At 40.4% G+C, this 22,311-nt stretch overlaps 1 protein-coding gene across 3 annotated transcripts in view; it reads left to right on the plus strand.

Annotated features, from left to right (window-relative positions):
- LOC122968856 (lipoxygenase homology domain-containing protein 1-like) overlaps positions 1-19,257 on the plus strand; it is a 37,235-nt gene extending 17,978 nt beyond the window's left edge. For 2 of the 3 annotated variants that reach the window (XM_044334358.1, XM_044334357.1), the window contains exons 14-42: positions 393-547; positions 645-805; positions 2,100-2,176; positions 3,888-4,084; positions 4,174-4,366; positions 4,507-4,667; positions 4,756-5,089; positions 5,238-5,389; positions 6,135-6,268; positions 6,683-6,831; positions 6,932-7,036; positions 7,125-7,253; positions 7,351-7,518; positions 7,641-7,822; positions 8,317-8,433; positions 8,841-9,003; positions 9,296-9,450; positions 9,574-9,783; positions 10,670-10,796; positions 10,952-11,160; positions 11,289-11,474; positions 12,376-12,503; positions 12,631-12,748; positions 14,204-14,381; positions 16,358-16,543; positions 16,847-17,017; positions 17,182-17,320; positions 17,608-17,763; positions 17,889-19,257. In XM_044334358.1, the coding sequence (XP_044190293.1) occupies positions 393-547; positions 645-805; positions 2,100-2,176; positions 3,888-4,084; positions 4,174-4,366; positions 4,507-4,667; positions 4,756-5,089; positions 5,238-5,389; positions 6,135-6,268; positions 6,683-6,831; positions 6,932-7,036; positions 7,125-7,253; positions 7,351-7,518; positions 7,641-7,822; positions 8,317-8,433; positions 8,841-9,003; positions 9,296-9,450; positions 9,574-9,783; positions 10,670-10,796; positions 10,952-11,160; positions 11,289-11,474; positions 12,376-12,503; positions 12,631-12,748; positions 14,204-14,381; positions 16,358-16,543; positions 16,847-17,017; positions 17,182-17,320; positions 17,608-17,763; positions 17,889-18,369 (5,021 nt within the window). In that variant the 3' untranslated portion in view covers positions 18,370-19,257. The remainder of the gene's footprint in view (positions 1-392; positions 548-644; positions 806-2,099; positions 2,177-3,887; positions 4,085-4,173; positions 4,367-4,506; positions 4,668-4,755; positions 5,090-5,237; positions 5,390-6,134; positions 6,269-6,682; positions 6,832-6,931; positions 7,037-7,124; positions 7,254-7,350; positions 7,519-7,640; positions 7,823-8,316; positions 8,434-8,840; positions 9,004-9,295; positions 9,451-9,573; positions 9,784-10,669; positions 10,797-10,951; positions 11,161-11,288; positions 11,475-12,375; positions 12,504-12,630; positions 12,749-14,203; positions 14,382-16,357; positions 16,544-16,846; positions 17,018-17,181; positions 17,321-17,607; positions 17,764-17,888) is intronic. The other variant, XM_044334359.1, reaches the window with a different exon arrangement.
- The last annotated feature ends 3,054 nt before the right edge of the window (positions 19,258-22,311 follow it).

The raw sequence follows: 22,311 nt of genomic DNA on the forward strand, positions 1-22,311 counted from the left end.
AAGCCTGCACACAGGTCCTTTAAAAACTGGAGGAAGGGTGAAACTACTATAGCCTGGCTTTATCCAATTTTTTTTACATTACATTACATTTTTACATGTTTTTGTATGGATTTAACAAATGAATTATAAAGAGTTCATTAGTGAGCTTTAGAGGTGTTGGAAGTTGCATTTTTGAACTTTGGAGAGACCCAGGTTAGTTGTTTCCCCTGTTTCCTGTCTTTATGCTAGCTAATTGTCTTCTGGCTCCAATTTCATACTTAACACACAGAATTATTCCTTCAAGAGTCAATATAGTCAGCAACCTTGAAAATGATCATGAGAGTATATGAGTGAGAGAATATGATTACTTTTTGTCATATGATGTGAGTGTCTGTCACTGTTTTTTTCCTCAGTGATAAAGTATCGTGTCACCATCTGCACCGGTAACGTCAGTGGCAGTGGCACTGATGCCAGTGTGTTCCTTAATATTATTGGTGACCTGGGTGACACAGGGGAGCGACTCATGATCATGAGCAAAAACAATGTCAACAAATTTGAAAAGGGCAATGTAAGAGCGTTATTAATACACAGACAATAAATAAATATTGTTTAGGAAAGGCAACGCAAGCATCTTTAACCAGTTTTCTTTCTTTCTTTTCTCTTAGCATGACGAGTTTCTCATCGAGTCCGTGTCCTTGGGCCAGGTGCGTAGAGTGCGTGTAGGTCATGATGGCCGCGGTGGAGGTTGTGGTTGGTTTCTTGATAAGGTGATGGTCAGAGAGGAGGGCCAGCCAGAGAGTTCGGCCACTGAGTTCCCCTGTTATAGGTAAGGCAATAATACATAACACATGACCTAAAAGAATAGTTAGACATCTTGGGAAATAAGCTTTGTCACTTTCTTGCTGAGAGTTAGATGATAATATCAATACCACAGTAAATATAAAGTCAGGAAGCAGTTAGCTTAGCTTAGCATAAAAACTGGAAACAAGGGGAAAGGAAAGCTAGCCTGGCTCTGTCCAAACATAAAAGAATTCACCTGCCAGCACTTATAAAGCTCACTAAATAACATGTTATATCTTTCTTTGTCATCATGCGTACAACAACTGAAGCATAAAAACAAGAAGTTGTGGTTTTGCATGGGATTATTGGCTGGGCAGAGCCTGTAGTCATCGTCATGGTGACCACCTGCTTGCTTTGGCTTCATAATTATCATAAAGACATGAAAGCAGCATTGATCTGCTCATCTAACTCAATCAGCAGGAAAGCAAATTCCCAAAATATCTGCTCCTTTAACTGAGGAAATGTTTTATGTATAAAAATTATATAGCCTTCATTTTTTGTGTTTTTAGTGAATTTCCCTATTTATTCTTTTAGTCTAAAACCCATCAAAACACCAACCATCTGGACAAAATTGTCCAAACGGTCCTAAAAGCCTCATGAGTGCTGTGAATTGGCCATGCCTACATTTACTAGTTGTCTAGTGGCGTGTGTTCAAGTAGTTAGGCAGGTGATGGATGAGTTTGCCATTACAAATAGGCACTAAATGCACAGTGGTTAGCCAGCTTTTCTCTGCAGTAACTGGAGCCAAACCACAAGGCAGAGGTGCAGAGTTACGTTTGGAAAAAAGCCTCTTCCTGTCTGTCTGTCCTGTTAAAAGGGAAAGGTTTGTTAGCTTCCTTTGCAAAAACAACACAGAACATACATACAGCTGCATTCTTGTTTTAGTGTTTTGTGCTGTGTACAGCTTTAGATGAAAATTACAAATGTAACAGTTATAATGCATACCTCGGTTGAATGTACAGTATTTTAATCTTTTTATCCCACCTGTTCTTCTCTATTCCTTGCTCTCTTTTTGTGTGTATTAGCTTGTGTAAACTAAATGTGTCGCCTTCTTTTTTTTTACCAGAATGATTTCTTGAATTTAAGAGATTCTGTCAGTGTCACGACACCATTCTGGCAGCACAGTAACGTTTTATTTTTAAATTTAAATAATTTATATATTTCTATATATGTCTTTATCTTTAAATTTTTAGAGAGGTTTAAGGGATGGGAGAGTTGTTCTGATCCTATTTTTACTGATTTAGGATTAAATTAGTGTGTTTCTGTGTGTTTTCTTTTAGGTGGTTGGACCGTAATGAGGACGATGGGCAGATTGTCCGTGAGTTAGTTCCAGCTGGAGATGGCCTGCGTCTCTTTAGTGAGTGCATAAAGAACATTTCAACCCTTACATACTGTTCATATTCTGACCTTTGATAGTATGGAGTGGGTCATCTTTGACCCGGCCCTTTATAATTAGTCCCTATACCAAATTTTGCACCACAAATGTATTTTACATCTATATATATATATGTTATCAGTCATTAGTAAACAGGTGATTAATCCTTCAGTAATGCTTCAGAGAGCAGAGATGTGACTTCTTTAAGTCTGACACCATTTGTTTTTAGAGAAAATACTTTAATAATCATACTATATTATGACCTCATGTTATCTAAAACAGGAGGACACAACAGCCATAATTATTTCTATGAATTATATTAAAAGTGAAGGATGCAACAACATTTTTGAATGGTAGGTTTCATTATGACCATTAAAACCATCAATCAACATTGCTCACAAACCACATGCCCTCCTTTTCTGTCAAACTACACAATCAACTCTGCATTGAGTGTCAGTGTTAGTAATAAAACAAAACAACAAACTGGTTTGCAAATTTAAACCTTATGACAATAAACTGTGGGACTGCAGATTGATCACAACAAGATTCAGACTACTGTGGTGCTGTGGTTGGTGGGGCTGGCGCCTTTGCATGAGAGAAGTCACAAGGGCCTTTCCTCCATGTTGTCCTCCTCTAATATGTTCTCTGCAACTCACTTCCTCATTTTTAATCTTGGAATAACAGATCCACCAAATCACTTCACCAAATCTATAAAATAGGGGCTCAGGTACCTTTCATAGTCCTATGAAAGCTGCCCTCCACTATAGGGAGAACTATATTGGGCAACCACTATGTTGGATGCCTGGGAATTGATGGGTTTGATTTGTGACTTTGTATAGGCTTGTTTGCAGGTGCGGATGCTGCAACAGTGTCAAGGCACCGTGTGACCCTTTGTCCCTACTGTATGTACACCATATATGATGATGTAACGACTCAGAACCTCAGAACCCAAAAGCACGACCTCAGAGACAGGAGCAGAGTCCAATATTCTTTAATCAGTCAACAAAATCAAGCAGGGGTCACAAACCAGGCAGACAGGCAGACAACTCCAAGGGACTAGGCAAATCTCAAGACCAGGTAACAGGCAAGCAAATAGGTAGAAATGCTGGAAAGCTAGACAATCACACTAGACAAACAAGGCAAGGAGCATGTGAATGTGGACCAGTATATATAAGGAGTGACTGATGAGCCTAATGGGATCCAGGTGAGAAGATGGGTGGGGAAACTCAGGTGAGGGGAATGAGGTGATTGCAGGGCAGATGGGTGTGGCAGGATCTGCAATGAGAGGAGAGATGGAGATCAGGCAGGTGAAAAACATGAAAAATAGTCACGAAGACAGTGAACCTGTTACAGATGTCTATGCACAGTGTTACTCTTTCACTGTTTCAATATTCCCCCATAACACCTCAAAGGTCTACATGAGCCTGCCTGGTGGGAACCCTGGCAGGAATACACACACATGCCGATCTGTAGTTCCACTGTTTCAAGATTCACTAGAAGCACTCTTTTCCTTGTTTTGACCTTCTCTAGTGACTTTAAAATCCCTTTGAATAGATATGGGTCAAATTTGTCTTGGAACACCCTTTATGTGCAAAAATGTATATTACCTGCACAAAAACAAATAATTTTGAAATATCTGCATTTTCCAACATATCTTTTAAATGCTTATATAAATTAATGTGCCTAATTTCAGATGTCAGCTACCACATAGCAATCAAGACGGGCAGTGTGAACGGGGCCAGCTCTGACTCCAAGGTGTTCGTCAAACTGTATGGGGAGAAGGGTGATACCAACAAGATTATTCTAGCGGTCTCTGACAATGACCTCAGGAACTACTTTGAGACAGGACGCACCGACATCTTTACCATTGAGACCTTTGACATCGGAAAGGCAAGTTCTTTAGAAATATATGCACTTCGCAGAGAGCAGATATTTTATTTTTTCTAATTCTGTTTCATCCATGTCCACTGTGCTTACAGGTCAGCCGTCTCCTGATTGGTCACACCAACGAGGGCCTGCGAGCCGGATGGTTTCTGGACAGCGTGCAGATCTCTGTGCCAGTTCATGGGATGCAGTACATGTTCCCGAGCCACCGCTGGCTCTGCAAAGACGAGGCTGATGGGAAAGTGGAGGTGGAGATCTATCCCAGCGAGGTCCTGGATATTGAACAATGTAAATAACAACAACATAAAAGTACTGTGCAGTCAGAATTCATCATTTTAAACACAGTGATTGTGAACAGTGATTATGAGTTGAAGTATATTGCTCTGCTCCACATAAACTCCCTGTTGTCTTATCAACTTCTATAACAGTGATCAACTATGAAGTAACAGTGGTCACAGGGAATGTGCGTGCAGCTGGCACCAATGCCAATGTCTTCTGTCAGATCTATGGGGAGGAAGGAAAAACTGAAGTTCTCACTCTAGCGAATCGCTCCAACAATTTTGAACGTGGCACCACTGAGATCTTCAAGGTCTGTATAAAGGCTGTGTTGTGTTATGTCAATGTCTGTTGGAGATTTAAGTTCTTGGTTTTACCGCAGTTTCATATCTACAACCCAGATTGAGGCTCAGGATGTTGGTAAGATCTACAAGATACGCATCTGCCATGACGGTAAGGGTGTCGGAGACGGCTGGTTCCTGGAGACAGTGGACATCAAGCGGCTGACGATGGCTATGGTGCAAATTGAGGTGAAGAAGGAGGACACCAAGAAAGACAAGAAGAAGGACAAGAAAAAGAAGAAGAAGGAGGAAGAGGAGGAGGTGGAGATAGTTGAGGAGCTGCAGGAAGTGGTGGAGACATTCACTTTCCCCTGTAACCGCTGGCTGGCCAGGGATGAGGAGGACGGGGAGATTGTGGTTGAGCTGCTGACTGAAGACAATGAAGACCTGGAGGGTTAGTAGAGCATGAATGTATTTTGTTGACCCACTGTTATTTGCACCCAAAGATACATGCTAATGTTTTAATTGTAACATTTTTAATTAATGTTGCACTGGGCAAAATGCAAATGTCACTGATGATGAGCACTGTGTTTTCCTTTCAGTGAACTCATATGAGGTTCATGTGTTCACTGGGACTATGTGGGGAGCTGGAACTGATGCCAACGTTTACATCAACATCTATGGAGAGATTGGCGACACGGGGGAGCGACGGCTCAGGAAGTCAAACAATCTGAACAAATTTGAGAAAGGCCAGGTGAGTTTTGTCTCTGTCAGTGCTGAATGTGCTATGTTTTATGTGATAATCTGATTGAAAAAAATATTTAAGGAATAGTTTGATACTTTGGGAATAGTTTGATATTTTGGGAAATACATTAATTCGCTTTCTTGCCAAGCGTTAGATAAGAAGATTGATGTTCTTATCTAAATTTTGACAAGAAAGTTAAAAAAAAAAGTGCATTTGCCCCCGAAAAATTTGTCACCCATGACCGCTAAACTTAAGACTATGTCCACACAATGGTTGCCTCTTAACATGCCCAGGCTTGTCATCAGTTTCAATAAACTTATTTTACTCTTTTGGGTGACACCGATTGATGCCAGGGAGCCAAAAGCTGAACAGGGGCCCCATAACATACCAGATACTATAGATATTTATTGTTATTGTTTATTTATTGAGGTCAAATTCTCTAATATTTCTCCGAAGTCTGCATCCTATGCATGGAACAATCTGCAGGGTATAATTACATTACAAGACACATTATTTAGATAGGTTTCCCTTTTCCGCTGTTCATAATGCATTGTAGATGTATTTGTTTTATCTGTCACAATTGTAATCATTGGTATTCTTTTTCTGGCTAAGTCTCTCTTGTCAAACAAATGTTGAATCCAAAGAGCCTGCAGATTAAATAAAGATCACATAAATAAGTAATGAGGTTCTCATGGAATGCTAACTTAAAACCTGTGACATCCCTTCGTCACCTGTTTGTTCATGTATGACCCAGGAGGACATTTTCAACATCACAGCCGTCGACCTGGGGATCCTGAAAAAGCTGAGGATCCGACATGACAACAAACAGGCCAGCGCCGGCTGGTTTTTGGAAAGGGTGGAGATTGTAGACAACAAAGATGACACTACGTAAGTCATGATGATGTTAGAAAAGAGAGTGTCAGAGCTTTAATTTAGATGCGACACAGCATCATCACACAAACTCTAGGAATGAATGACTATGTTAATTTAAAGAAAAGATAGTCATTCATTCATTTCATAGATAAGAAATCCTTTACACCTTGCTGAGTCATACTAGACACAAAATTCATGCTTCAGGTTTCATGAAACAACACTATCATCCTTACATGGCAGACAGAAGCTTTGCACCTTACATGTCTGTAGAGCTCCACTGTGTGGTTTGAATTGGTACTGTGAAATATGCTGTTTAAACCACAGCCAACAAGAATTTTCGGACACAGGGAACATTTTAACAGTCTGATCATGGTATTGTCACTATTGATACTGTACACTGCATAAAATATGTTATATAATGTGTTTTAGGTATTTTTTCCCTTGCAAACGCTGGCTGGCTATTGATGAGGATGATGGACAGCTCGCCAGGGAGCTGGTTCCTGTGGACGAGGCCTTTATGAAGAAGGGGGATGATGATGAGGAAGACTCTGACGCTGCACTCGGTCTGGAACAGAAGGGTGAGAGGAACATTATGGCTGCCCTGAGAAAGCAAGAAACTGTGTTGATACTGTACTAAGGTCTGAAGAGATGTGAATTTACTTTGATTTGTTCTTACAGCCATGTCAACAACATACACAATAAAGATAAAAACTTGTGACAAAAAGTACGCAGGAACTGATGCTAACGTGTTTATGATCCTGTATGGTACCAAGGATGACACAGGTAATATTTCAGACCATCATACTGCATCTATATCTTTGTGTAAGTGTTTTTAAATGATTCAGTTACTCTGTGATGTGCATATCTGCAGGAATAATTAACCTGAAGGCTTCTAAGACTCATAAGAACAAGTTTGAGCGGGGAATGACTGACGAGTTCACCGTGGAAGCGGTTGACATCGGACCACTGAAGAAGCTACGTATTGGACACAACAACTGTGGTACAGTAGGACAAACTTCCTGCCTGTACAGTGAATAATGCAAATTATTTACAATAATGTACACATGTGAATAACTTAATTTGTGCCAATGTTTCAGGAGGAGGATCGGCAGGCTGGTTCCTTGACTGGGTGGAGATTGATGCTCCTTCTCTGGGACAGAAACTGCGCTTCCCCTGCGGCCGCTGGTTGGATAAAGGGGAGGATGACGGGGCCATCGTCAGGGACCTTTTCCCTAATCCTCTTCAGACAGAGCTTTACACACCATGTAAATCCTACTGGGTCACTGTAATAAGTTCCACATCACTCTTACAAATATCCAAGATATTTATCACTTGACGCACATGATTATGTCTATATATTTAATTTAATTTTTTTTTCATTTTGTAGTTGTTCCTTATGAGATTAAAATCTTCACAAGTGATGTGTTTGGTGCTGGCACGGACGCAGATGTCTTCATTGTCCTGTACGGGCGAGATGCGGTGTGCAGCCAGCAGAAGTCTCTGTGTGTCAACAAGAGGGAGAGGAGGATGTACTTTGAGAGAGGAGCTGAGGACATGTTTATTGTTGAGGTACAATAACAGTCATAGATAAACAGAATATCAAGCTCTGGAGACCAGGATAGTGGTCATCAAATACAGTGTTTATACAGTACATGTGCTGTGTGTTCTCACTGCATCAATACAACCTGAAAGTGATTGTAACAATTTATAGTATTACAGATGTTAAAATGTTGTTGCTTCTATTAATTTTATTGTAATTTATACACATTCATCATAATATTACTTAAATATTACTAGTTGACATTGTGGGTGTATGTGATGTGCTATTGTGTGTAGCTTTGTATTTCGTATAATGTGTCCTGTGTGTTTTTTGCTTTGTACTGTTTGTTATTGTACTGTTATATGTTTTATTTGTAAGGGACTGCAGATGAAAATGAGCTTTAAAGCTAACTCTGGTGCAGTACATCAAATGTTAACATTTCTGTTTAAAACTGTAAATTGTCCCAAAAAATACAATACAACATAATGCTTTATTAATTCACTGATGTTTCTGCTCTCTCAAGTTAGAAGACGTGGGGGATGTAATTGAGAAGATCCGTATCGGCCATGACAACCGCGGGGTCAACCCAGGCTGGCATTTGGACAGAGTGGAAATCAGACGTCTGCTCAGGAAGGGAAAGGTACCACAATATTAAATTATATTATATTATATTATCATTACAACAATTAAACATGACCCATTAACGAGATGCACTCTGATATTGATATCAGTACTTGTAAATTAGTGCTTAAATATGTCAAATGTTTCATTTTGATCTGACTCTGAGCCTGCATCTCACAACTCACATTCTTGGTGTCAGGCAAACACTACTTTTGGTCAGTAGGTGGAGATGTTCTCTTCACAGTCAGATGCTCTGAATTCATTTTTGTCCTCACATGCTGAGCCAAAGTTCTGAAAAAGACAGAAACATGCATTCACTGATTCTCCTAAAACAACACATTAAATTGTAGGTGTGTTATATCCATGTGTTCCCCTACTCCCGCTCTCTCTCCCTCTCTCTCTCTCTCTCTCTCTTTCTCTCTGTAGGGTTCGGAGACAGTCATCTTCCCATGTGAGTGCTGGCTTGCCAAGTCAGAGGATGATGGGGAAACCGTGAGAGAGCTGGTGCCCTCTGACATCATCACTGAAAAACTTTCACGAGATGGAAACCTGAAAGTCACTGAAATCGAGGTGGAAGATGCACTAGAGAGTATGTTTACATATGCAGACAAACTATACATTCATCTGCATTCATACACACAAAAATACAGAAATATCTTCAGAATTTGTCTTTCTGTTGTGTCCTGTCTTTTCTCCACCTTTCTGAGCAGTAGTTTAGAAACTAGAGACAATTTTCCCTTCAGGTCCACTCTCTCTCTCTCTCTGTTATGACAGTGGCATCAAACAGTGAGGGAAAATTGCTTTCTTTTCGGTCGATTTTCTGCCAATTGCCTCAAACCGATTCCCTGTGTGCTTGTCTGTGATCACCATTCCCACTACAGCTCACACATACCAGGTGTCAGTAATGACAGGTGACGTGTATGGAGCCGGCACAGACGCCAATGTCTTCCTCACAATCTACGGAGACCTGGGGGACACTGGAGAGAGGAAACTCAGCAAGTCGGAGACAAACAGCAACAAGTTTGAACGTGGATCTGTAAGAAAGAAAAAAATACTCAGAATAACAGCAAAACATCATCATTCAAAAAGTACAAACATAAGTACATAAGTAAATTGAATCATTATGTTGATGTTGTATGCTTATGTTTTCTCTTCACAGGTGGATAAGTTCACTATAGAGGCAGTTGACCTCGGAGAGGTTTTTAAAATTAAAATCCGCCATGATAACAGTATGATAAGCGCAGACTGGTACTTGGACCAGGTGGAGGTGGTTGACGTGGATACAGAGGAGGTCTTCCTCTTCTTATGTGAACGATGGCTCTCCAGGAAAAGGGAGGACCAACGCATTGAGAGAGTCTTCTATGTCAAGGTAGCATGAAAGGTCTAAAAAGGATGACTTTCAGTCATGTGTACGAAGAGCTATTAAAGCACAGCAGTAGGAAGGAGATTTAAAGTATAAGTCAATATCATGCAGAACAGCAGTATTTCACTTCCTTCTTTGATTACAAGTTTAAACCTGTTTCACCCCTGGGTGAAAGCAGTGATATCATGTTGTACATCACTACACCAAGGTTAGAAGCTGAATCAGTGGAAGTCTGCAAAAACAAGATTCTCAGCTACTGTTAAGTTGGTATTAGAAAGAGTACTGCACCTTCAAAATGAAAAGGAAAAAAACAAGAGTAGGTTCACACTAAACTACAAAAACACTATTTTTTCCACTGACCTCTCATTGTATCTCTCAGACATACTGTCCTGATTCCTCATTTTAAACACAGTTTTTTTCAGTGTTCACTGGAGCACCTTTCCTCTGAAAAATAGTCCCCATGACAACTGTTGACAGCGAGATCAGTGAATCATCCTGACTAACTGTGACTAGTTAATTCTTAGTTCTTCAGGTGTCATTTTTCAATGCTCTGAGGAGTGCTAATTAAGGTTTCATTCCCCTCCATTGTGTTGGATTTTCAGAGGCAAATGTATGAAAATCTGAAAAAATGAAATGGCAGCTATTTGTTTTATCCATCTGCATGTTTTTTTTGTAATTTGAATGAACTGACCCTATAAGTGCTGTTAGAGAACATAATATTTTATTGCATACATTTCTGCCATAGAAATGAATGGTGATAAATATCTTTGCACTGAATGTCTATGCCCATATGTACTAGACTTTATCACATAAATACATATGAATTTGTGTTATGTATGTAGCATGTGTTTGTGCGTTTGTCTGCATCACTGTGTGTGTTGTGTTGTTTCAGGGTTTTGAGGGAGTGAGAGAGAGCCTAAACAGTAAAAAGAAGAACTCAGCCCTGACAGTGAAGAGTGTTGACAGCAACATGAACAAGAAGAACAAGAAGAAGAAGGAGGAAGAAATAGAGCTCCCGAGTAAGAAAACTCAGACAGAAATCAAGAATTTTCAGCCCTGCATGCCTGATTTATCCTCTACTCTGCGACTGGTTGTCATTGATATTCCAGCACAGCCATCTTTACATAATCTCACGCTCTCGTGAATGAATAACTACTGTGCCCTTCCTGTGCAGTCATACCATACCACATCACCATCTGTACTGGACTAGAGCGAGACGCGAGCACCACCAGCAGGGCTTATGTGATCATTATCGGGGCCAATCACACCCAGACAGAGAGGTTGTGGCTGGACCTGCCGGACGGGAGGAAGGGCTTTGAGGCCGGCTCTCTGGAGAGCTTTGAGCCCTGCGGTTCAGATGTGGGGGAGATCAAAAAGGTCGAGGTGAGGGAGGGGGAGGCTGTTAGCCAGAATCGTGCACTCTCACGCATCCGCGCGCGCACACACACACAAATACGCATTAAAAATACACCCATGTTGCTTGAAGTGATTGTTTCACTCCCTCCCTGCAGCTTGGCCATGATGGGGCCACTCCTGAGAGCTGCTGGCTGGTTGATGAGCTGTCTGTTGCTGTGCCAACCAAAGGGGTCAAATACATCTTTGCTTGCAAGTTCTGGCTGGCCAAAGATCGTGGAGATGGGTTGACTGCTAGAGTCTTCAATGTGCTGGATGCAGAGGCCATTTCCATCTCCCAGAAGGTATGTAGATGTGAACTAAAGGACGCAAGCACAGCCATATGGCACAAAACGTACACAGCAGTTAGATCAAATTACTGCAACAGACTAGTGATAATGAATCCATTATAAGTACATTAAAGGACGCCTCCCAGCCTGTTGCAAATATTCAGATAGATTTTAAGATGGGTAGGCTCTCTGACACTAATTTCCCCTGTTTTAAGACAAGATGTTAACAGTCAGCATAAAGATCTGATTTATCTAAAAAGAATTGGAGACCCTAAACATTATCGTACTATCCAAATGTATTGTCAATAGAATTTAAAGTATTATTCACAACATTTTTTACAGTGTATAGACTAAAATGACTATACCCAGGTTAGATTTATTGGTATTTATTGATTGATATGGAAATTAAAACTTTCAAGGATTAATCTTTGTGGCTGGTTTTGACACCTTAAAATGGGATTGCATTATAAATGGTTGAAGTTATTTAACTTTGGTGGCTCTTCAATAAATATTTATAAATAAACAATGAGTATCTATCATAATACATCTTATCCAGGGGTGTCAGACGGGGTTGTCTCCTTTCTCCATATCTATTTCTGTTAGTAATAGAAATATTAGCCATAAAATTGAGAAACAATATGATATTTACTACTTATAATCTCATAGATTTTTGAATGATCCTGCCCTGTTTTAACAGGAAACATATCAAATTTCAAACAACATTTACTATGGCTTTATAGATGTTTAGGGCACCACTCATACCTAAAAATATTGTATAAATAAATATCAAATGTATGTAATTGTTCATTAGCTGCAAAATAAAAGTCATATCCTTGTCTACTTATGTTTTAGAGGTAATACTGCTTGTGGGAGACGGCTATGTAAGAAAGTAAAACGTCTCATCTTTTCATGCCAGGTTATTTATGAGGTGACGGTGGTAACGGGAGACGTTCAGAACGCAGGAACAGACACTCAGATTTACATGTCTGTGTTTGGGATCAACGGCAGCACAGAGGAGATGCTGCTGCAGAAGAATGAGGACAGGTAGCTGAAGCATGTTTTCTTGGCATGTGTTGACCTTATGCACGCACACATAATGTATCTGTTTGGACAATTAAAATATGAATGCTACATGTTATAAGCTCTGTGTTGTTTGCATGGTGGATAACAGGTTTGAGCGCGGTCAGGAGGACACTTTCAGCATGGAGATTGATGACATTGCCCCGCTGAGGAAGATGAGGCTTCGCATTGATGGCTCTGGCAGTCGACCTGACTGGTTTCTCAATCAGGTCAGCTCACCTTAATTAACCTAGCACCAAGACAGACATACAGTGTGTGTTCAGGAGCTGTTTACCTGCTGAAAAATTGGCAAAGAATAAAGGAAAAGGAGAGCTTTTAACTCTCAGCTGATAATGCATTTACACTGGTTTCCTTTATTTTTGTCAAGGGCTAATTAGTTGAGAGGAAGAAACAGCAGAGCTCATCCATAAAACATGAAACCAGGTGCATGAAAAGCAGCAGAACAGTTATTGTTAGCTTCTTGCCAAATCAATAGTACGAAGCAGTCACAGGTTTGTGTTTTTACCCCAGTGCTGTATTCTGTAGGTCACAGGAACATTCAATCTATTATATGACACAGACACAAACATACATCTATCCCTGCCTGCAGGAGAACGGTCAATGATTCACCCACCCACAAAGACACACACACACACGCACACACATATACACAGCAGGGCCCAGAGTTCCTGGAGTGAGCATATTGACCCATTTTACCATGCTGTTGCTGACACACACACACACACACACACACACATACAGTACACTACACACATGCACAAACAGCCTCAGTAATGAGCTCTGTGTGTTTCTGTATTCAGTAGAGGGATAAGCAGAACATTTTATGCTCTGCTTAAAAAAACATTTCATTTCATATTTGCTTTTAGTGTGAATTGGTGTGTGTTGGTGCAAATATCACTTCTTATTAACGCACAGTCCTGCAAGATAATCACCTTCATTAGAATACATTGTTTGTTTCCCAAAATAAATGGTTAAGTGCTTTCTCTCTTCCGCTGACCCTGTGAGGACAACATCACCGCTCACTTCCAAATTCAGTGTGATGTCTCAGGCCAGCTGCTTTGACGAAACAGAACACATTTCCTATGCAAATGTCTTCTCTGGTAAAGGCACCATGCCTGCAGAGCAGCAGAGCAGTCAGGAACAATACCAAGCCCTGTCCGTCCGTGCCTGGGACTCAGCGACTGTGAACATCTCCTTGACTTGACCCTGCACAGAGCCTTGTGTGTTCAGCATCACAAGCAGATGTGCTGCCTTTATGGATCGCTTGGTCTGTGCATTGAAATGGACACAACGGTGCATCCGGCATCTACCTGAATAAATATGCAGAGTGGAGCGCTTTTACAAGTGTGGCTGCCTGAGCCGAGTCTCTGTCCAATAATGAAACGCTTCCCAGGAGTAGTGATTAGACACCTTGTGTTCATACTGGTGACACATTAGTGCCCAATTTATGACACAACACATTCATATACTCAGGGATGATCTTGTTTTTGTATAGCACATGCACATTTTAAAGGTGTCTGAAAATGTTTAAAGTTAGAAAAAGTGTACACTTTAATTCTCAAGTGATTTTTTTTATTACAGATAAAATAATGAGTGTGATGATGGTGAATGGCATTTACAGTAAGTGTAATTTGATGTTTGAAGAACTAAATCTGTGCATCCAGGTGATCATGCGTAACCTGACCACAGAGGAGGTGTCTGTGTTCACCTACGAGGAGTGGCTGTCCAGGATGCGTGGACCTAAAAGAACCATGATCTGCGAGATGGCTGCTGTGGTAGACGAGGAGACGATGGTGGAGCTCACCACCTACATCATCCAGGTCAAGACCAGTGATATTGCTGGTAAGTGTTAAACACATGCAGGCTGCCATTAGTGGGCTCATAACAATGTTTTTATTGAGGTTACTGGGAAGTTCCAATGGAAACCTGTTTTCACAACTGATCCTAACAAGTGAGTTAACAAACTGCAGTGATTACAGTCAGTAAATGAGCTTTTGCACTTTCCCTGTGAAAAAAGTTTTATATACAGTATATATATATAGTTATTCCAAACATGTATGTGTTATCTGGGATATCCTATATGTATTTCTATACTCACATTATTAACAATATTATCATAAGGGTCTCCGTTAATATCACCTACATTTACACCAGAGTAGCAGGGGACCTAGAATTGGTCCCTGGGGAACACCTTTTATATTTGGATGATTTTCCCCTTTTATCTGCCTCACAAGTTGTGAGTCAAAGGAACCGAAAGCTTCAAATTCATTTCATGCCCTCTTAGTAGGCATACCAATATTCTCAATCCATCCTTTCATCTCTGGGTCAGTGTCAGGTCAGGCTCAGGGGCGTTCACAGTAAGCAGACATCCTTTTCCTCAAGGTCGGATGAGAGATTTAATTCACCTCGTCATCACCTCTCAGTTGTAGACTTTCAAAGGGATGCACCTGAGGGTATCCTGCAGGTGATAAAATGAGTAACGTCAGAGAGGATGGTGGCATGATATTAAGGACCACTCAAGTCAGTGAACTTCTCTGAACGCCAAATGAGTTAGGGTTAATTATGTCTGTAATCGCATTCTTTCGATCACTATCAAAAGCTCAAGGCTGTGTCGGATGAATGTTACAAAGATCCTAATTTGACCTGTCCTTGAGCTGAAGTTTGTGTTTTCCTGGAAGCGTGAAGATGGAATAATTCATGTTTGACTGCGACACAGTAATGAAAGAAATCCTCTTCACATGGCTTTGCTCCCTCTTTTCTTCATGCAGTGTTTTCTATAGCTCAGTAGTGCTGCTGATCAATACGATAGCGTGGCAAGTCTGAGCCGACTTCAAAGGATTGCTCTCTCGCCCTTGGCAGTTACTGGAAGCTAAGATGTAGCCCTGCACCGCCACAGAGGCTCTGGGAAGAATAATGAGCTAGGCTGATACATACACACATGCGTACAGTAGAGGCATACATAAGCAGACACCATTACATAGGCGATGCAGTGCATAACGTAATGGACTCCTTTGGGATCTTTTTAGAGTGATCTGCATGTATACTGTGAGGAGGCAAGCGTGTACATGAGTGTATTGGGAGGTATGAAAAGAAAATGAGCATTTAAAGGTAACAGGAACATAAAGTTTGATTCTTAAAGTAAATTCAAACATTTCTAATGTTGCTAACACTATTATTGTTTATTGAAGCACTAGGATTTCTAGACACAAGTTTAAAACACTGAAAACGTGCTGCAGACTGAGCGAGGTTTGTGCTCCCCATGGTCTCATACACATTAATTTAGTATCTAAACCACTGAAATAAAATAATGAAGTACAGCTTATAGCTGTGCTGTCAGAGAACTCGGCTCTCTCTGCTCCTCATTTTGCTCCTCTCATAGTATGGTTGGTTGTTAGCTGATTTATTACCTTAGGGCTTTGCAGCTTCAGTGTTTATTGGCAATTCAACATATCTGCGCAATAGTTGAGATGTATTGCATTTTAAAAGGATGCAACAAAGTGTAAGCATTTTTAAATGTATACCCTTTTAGTTTCCATTTTCATGAGTTTCATGCTGTTCGGTCAAAATAATATAAATAATACAACTGAAAAGTTTATTAAAATGACATAGTGATTCATTTGGTAATCATCATACTAATGTAAAGGTGGAAGTATATAGACCTGAAACTAAACTGTACATTGCCAAGCTCACAGTTCTTTGTTTAGTCCAGTATGTCTCTCTGTTTAAAAAATCTAAACTGGACAGAACTCTAAAGGTTGTCCAGGAAAGCAGAATTTATTTATTTTTTCAAAATGATTGACTCTCTCTCGTCTCCTCAGGGGCAGGAACTGATGCCAATGTGTGGCTCATCATTTTCGGAGAGAACGGAGACACAGGGACACTGGCATTGAAAGAGTGCAACAAGTCCAACAAGTTTGAGCGCAAGCAGAGCGACACATTCCGCTTCTCGGATATCCTCAGCATGGGAGAGCTCTCCAAAGTGCGTGTCTGGCACGACAACACAGGTCAGGCGCTCGGGCAAAAAGTCACTCTGCATGGTGAAGTCATTAAATCTGCACTTTAGGACTGTCATTTTGAAAAGTTTACTCACAAAAGTCTCATGTTACAACTAAATTTACAATCACAGAACCTGAAATAAATCTGGCTACTATTTCCAGCTACATCTGTAGTCTGGCTTTGTGGAAACCTGAAGAGGTGACACAGCTTCTTACTGTCTGGCCTTAAAGATTCCTACATCACTCACTCATTCATCATTCTTGACAACATTATTACTTGCTGTCTTTTTTTCCTGATCTCGTTACACCCAGGTCCTGCTCCTGGATGGCACTTGGAGTACATCGATGTGAAGGATGAGTTCATGGACAAAACATTTCGGTTCCCCTGTGACCGCTGGCTTGCCAAAAATGACGATGATGGACAGATAATGAGAGAACTGGCCTGCGCCAACAATGACTACTTAGACCTCAATGAAAAGACCAGTAAGGGCCAGCACCTCACAACTCAATTTATATAGAATTAATTTAAAACAAATAGTCCAATACAAAAGCATGTATGCTGTATATTCTGTGTGGAATTGATGTGAGCAGGACATGTTTGTTTGGGACTATTTACCGTAACTGTGTTGACGTTTTCTCCCTAAAAGAGTATGAAGTTTGTGTCACAACTGGAGACACGGCTGAAGCTGAAACCAAAGAAAATGGCTGGATTGTACTTGAGGGGAAGAAGGGCCGATCAAAAGAATTTGTAATGGAGAACTCTTCGAAGAAGAAGAGGTTCTTGCGGTAGGTACTTGCTGCAAGATTAACTCGATGAGCTGGAACTTGTTTGCATGAAAAAGCTCAAAGAAATGTGCTTTCAATCCCTCTAATTCCCCCTTTACACTTATTATGATAATCCCACAAGCGCCGAGTACTTGAGCCCAGTGAAACGCTGCCATCCACTATCATGATATTACACCATCCTGTTGAAAATTAATTGTGACACAGGATACATTGGAAATGACATGAATTTAAAGTACGTAGCCAATTTAAGAGAACAGCTACTTATTCTAACATGCCTGTCTTCTCAGGGGAAATGTGGACAGGTTTGAGTTTTCGTCCAAGAACCTGGGCGACATCGCTGGTATCTGCCTGGGCCACACGCCCAAGGATGGAAAGAAAGTGAAGGGGGAGGTTTACTGGCATGTAGAGGAGGTCGTCGTCACTGAAAGAGAGCTGGGAAACAAGTAAGCCTTTGGTTACATGCTCACTGAGCCACATCTACGTCCACGCAGAAGTCATTCATTGTTTTTTTTCACCATACTCGTACTATTTGTTGGTATTAGACTGTATTCTTCCTTCTATGCTCCAGGTACATCTTCAGCTGCAACGCCCTCATCCCTCTTTCTCCAAAAAGGGATGATTTCTTGACTTTTGAGTGCACAAAGTCCATCGAGAGCTTTGCCAGTAAAGCTAGAAGCCTGGTGCCCGTCAAGTACGAGATCATCGTCATCACGGGCGACGAGAAGGGAGCGGGTACAGATGCCAACGTTTTCATCACTATCTATGGCTCCAATGGAGATTCAGGCCGCCGGCAGCTGCGGCAGAAGTTTCGCAACCTTTTTGAACGAGAGCAGACGGACCGTTTTCTGGTGGAAATGCTGGACATGGGAGAGCTGCAGAAAGTTCGGATAGAGCACGACAACTCGGGTCTCAGTCCTGGCTGGCTGCTGGATCGTGTGGAAGTCACCAACACAGCCAATGGTGTCACCACCATCTTCCTGTGCGGGAAGTGGCTGGACACTAAAAGGGCTGATGGGCAGATTGTCCGAGTCCTTTACCCGAAATACTAAAAAAGTATTATTTCCCATTGCAGAGATCTCTTCCCTCATGTTTAAAAGTAATGACCAAAAGGTTTCTGCACTGGCAAGTTTTATATCTCAGGAACTGTGACAGATTTTTACATTCATAGCTTTTTTAAACATTATATTATGGTTAGATATTTAATACTACCTGAGAACATAGCCTGCAATGAAATACTGTGACAATATCTACTTTGGTCAGGAAGCTGAATGTGCCATTCTTTTTATATTTCATATGTCAGGGATGGTTTGCAGTCAGTTACTTTGTTATAATGGCGGTTTTATAAAAGATTAAACTCTTGTAATACTCAGAATCACAGTTTTCAGCCTGTTTGTCTCACTTTACAAAAAGCTGCACAAATCAGTGTTTTTATAAGAACAATGGATCAAATGACTATGTAAAAGGAATCGCTTGTACAGTGGTGACCCCACAGAGACTTATCAACCAACCCCGCAGTTCATCTCAGCTCCATGGAGCATTTTCTGTCTTTCAGCTTGTTGTTTTGGTTTTACAGCTCACTACTGTTACTTTTACGGTTCACTCTTGTCGCTCTTGTCTTGCTCTTATCAGCAGGCAGCTGTTTTCAGTGATCAACTGACTGTACGCTACCTGTTCAGCACCGAACAGACAGAGTTAGCAACTAGCTGGTGCACATATTAGAGCATTTAGAGGCTAAAGAGCCTGTTATTTTTCTCAGGAGTTGGTGGATACCAAAACAGAGCTAAAAAGAGAGAAAATATTTGATTTGTCTGGTGGCCAGAAACACGACTACAAATGAATGCTAATGTTGCTCTGCATCTTCCAGATGTGTGAATAGGCACCTTTTTGCTAACACATTAGGTCTAACAACTTTATAGTGAAAGGTAATAATATGCCAGTGTTTACAGCTTGTTCTGCTGCCCCAAAGTTGCCCAGAAATGTATTGTAGCTGCTTTAAAGTCTAATGGAGATACCAAACGTTCCAAAAGTTTGAAATACAGTATGTCTGGCAAAATTTAAGAAAAATGTCTATGAACTGATGTACAAGACGTCTGGAATGTTTCTACAGCATACAGATGGTTGCATTTTTATCATTTTCTCAATTAACCTGATAGCTGCCTCTTGCCACAGGTTTGATTATATTCACATTGTATTATTTTAAAATTGAGACCAAAAAGACTCAACGTATCCATTTTATCCAATTTATTACAAAAAGAGCACATACAAAAGGATAATATACAAGCCATGAAATAAAATTAAAATAAAAAAAAAACAAAAACAGAACAGTTTGGGTTTAGCAATGCAACTTTTGAAATCATTATCATTATTATTATTAGTAATAATAAATAAAGTACAAAATTCCACCACATGTGAATCTAACATTTACCCATAATATGCTCATCCATTTCTTCATCAACACACTCATCACCATTAATGCGCTATTGCTTTAATATTAATGATAAATAGTTCTATTTTCAGATAAAATATCCTATTGAAAAACATTGCGCAGTCACAACTAAACAGCAGATTTTCATACAAGGATGGCGGCAGCCCTTTCACTGGCACTTTTTGGGATATTTTCTCTTCAGTTTTGTTTTTTCAGATTCAAGCAGCAACAAAATTAATACTTTTTTTTCTGTTATATTCTTTGTATATATTTTCACCATATACTATTAAACCATTGAGACTATATTGAAACCTGAGAAAACATGCATTTTTAGAAAAGGTTGTGCTTTAAAATCCTTGCCTTCCTTAGACTGTGAGAGGAAACAGAGGGTAGAGATTCTGAGAGGAGGGGCGGACGGTTAAATCAAACAGAAAATGGACAGAGGAGGGAACAGGGGGATGGAGAGATAGAGGATGAACCGAATAGAGAAGTGAACTAAAGAAAGACAACTTTAGTATTTATAAAGCCCACAGTGAGACATGCCTCTTTGTTGAACTATTTCCACAACACATAATGCTTCAGAACTACAAACCAGCAGCTATTTTGGACAGTTTGACTTGAATTGTTGAGGATAATGGCTTTTGTAGACACCTGTGTCAAATGTTGTCTTAGCTCCTTCATTCTTTTAATTAATTATGCAACCAATAAGGCATGGTGGCTTCATGGATTGATTGTTATTAATGGTTTCAGTCATATGGAAATATCTCCTAACACTAAAGCGAGGCACTTGTTATGCTTAAGTCTACAAACTAGTCTGGAAAAAGAACTGAAGAGAAACACCAAGAGAGATGAATAGAAAGACAGATACAAAGCGAAGGAACATGCTTCACAGATGATCATTATTAAGACCCATAGTGCATTGTGAGAAGCAGAGCATAAAAACAGAAAAGCCAGAGTTCTTAGTGATAATATTAAATTATCTTAACTACCTTTTTTTTGCCAGTGAGAGGGTTCCCATATTTAAACAGCGAGTGCAAAACAAAAAAAAAAAGAAGGAAAATCACAAACTAAAACCAATTCACTTAATTGCAGTTTGTCCACTACATCACAGCATGGGGGATCAGAGAAATTGCATTGAATGGAATGTAACCAAGATCCACAGCACCACATGAGAGAAAGAGAGAGACATAGAGAGAGAGAGAAAGAGAGAGAGAGAGAAAGAGAGAGAGAGCGGGCTCAGTAGCTCAGCCTTGGACAGTAAACATCGCACAGCCAGCTTGTGGAGATCAAACAGCAGGGCTAATTTTTTTTTTTTTAACTTTAGTGTTCCATAAAAGTACAACTGCATGCAAAGCATTCCCATTTAAAACAATGCAAAAATGAGGTAATAGTTTTTTTCATAGCATTTTTGTGTTATTTCTAAATAAATAAATTATGATTCAGTCGCCCCCAAAAAAACTATATAAAATTAAATACATACCCACAATATCTACAGTTAGTAATAAATTATGATTGTTAAATACTTAAGGCATCTCAACTGACAACACCCTGTGTAAACTATGAAAACTTCATCACAGATGACTCCACTACAGGAGGAGGCAGTGTCAACACTGGCAGTGCACAAGACAGGGAGAAGTAATCGTGATTAACTGATCCTTGGCCCACAAGGCTGAAAGTCCTATCCTTTTTACTATCACAGTGCATAGGACAGTGAGGGTCCTAAAGGCATCCATTAACACACGGCCCTGGGGAACTGAAATGACAAGCTGACACAAAGGGTTAAACAAACAAACAAACAAAAAAGAAACTAGTAGCGAGACCAAGTAGCAAGTGAGGGAGTCGACTTGTCTTAACAGCCTGAATGTCTTCCTGCTGTTGTGTCGTCTCATGTCTGTGTGCACTGTGAGAGAGAGGCTGCCTCCGTCGCACCACATTCTACATGTTCTAGCAATACAGCATAGCAACCAGCATAGCAACCACGAGGGGAGGTCTGTCACACAAATACACAAGATCAATACGCAAGCACCTCTCTGCTGAAACACTGCATGAATCTATACCTAAATATAAACCAACGCAAATGCAAGGAAAAACTTTTGTTGCTATAACTATTGTCACATGTGCTTGTTCTTTAGGCAATAAGGTAAACATCAATAAGAGGATCCCATCGTTGCCACCAAAGGGGACAGGATGAACACACGCTACAAGTCAGGGGGAAAAGCCACTGACACCGTGCTCTTTTTTTTTGTTCGTTTGTTAGTGTTGAGAAGATAGTCACAGCTCAGATTAACTAAGTCAAGCACAGCTGTCTCTGTACCTTTTTAAATTGAAGAAACGCTACCAAAGCTAACAGCCCAAGTCGACGATGAAACATGCATTTTTAGTACACACTGTTCTGCCATTGGCCCAGCGCCAGATGAAGATACAGGTACAAGGGCAGCTAAATCTTCCTCCTACCTCACTCTGCAGTGCATGTTAGTTTCCTTTTTTCATTCCTTTTTTTTTTTTGGCTTTGTGGTGTATAAGCACTCCAGTGGCCATGCTAGTAACCTAACTACAGTAAGTTTAT

The sequence above is a fragment of the Thunnus albacares genome, chromosome 18 (genome assembly GCF_914725855.1).
Source record: "Thunnus albacares chromosome 18, fThuAlb1.1, whole genome shotgun sequence".
In the NCBI taxonomy this organism is placed as follows: Eukaryota; Metazoa; Chordata; class Actinopteri; order Scombriformes; family Scombridae; genus Thunnus; species Thunnus albacares.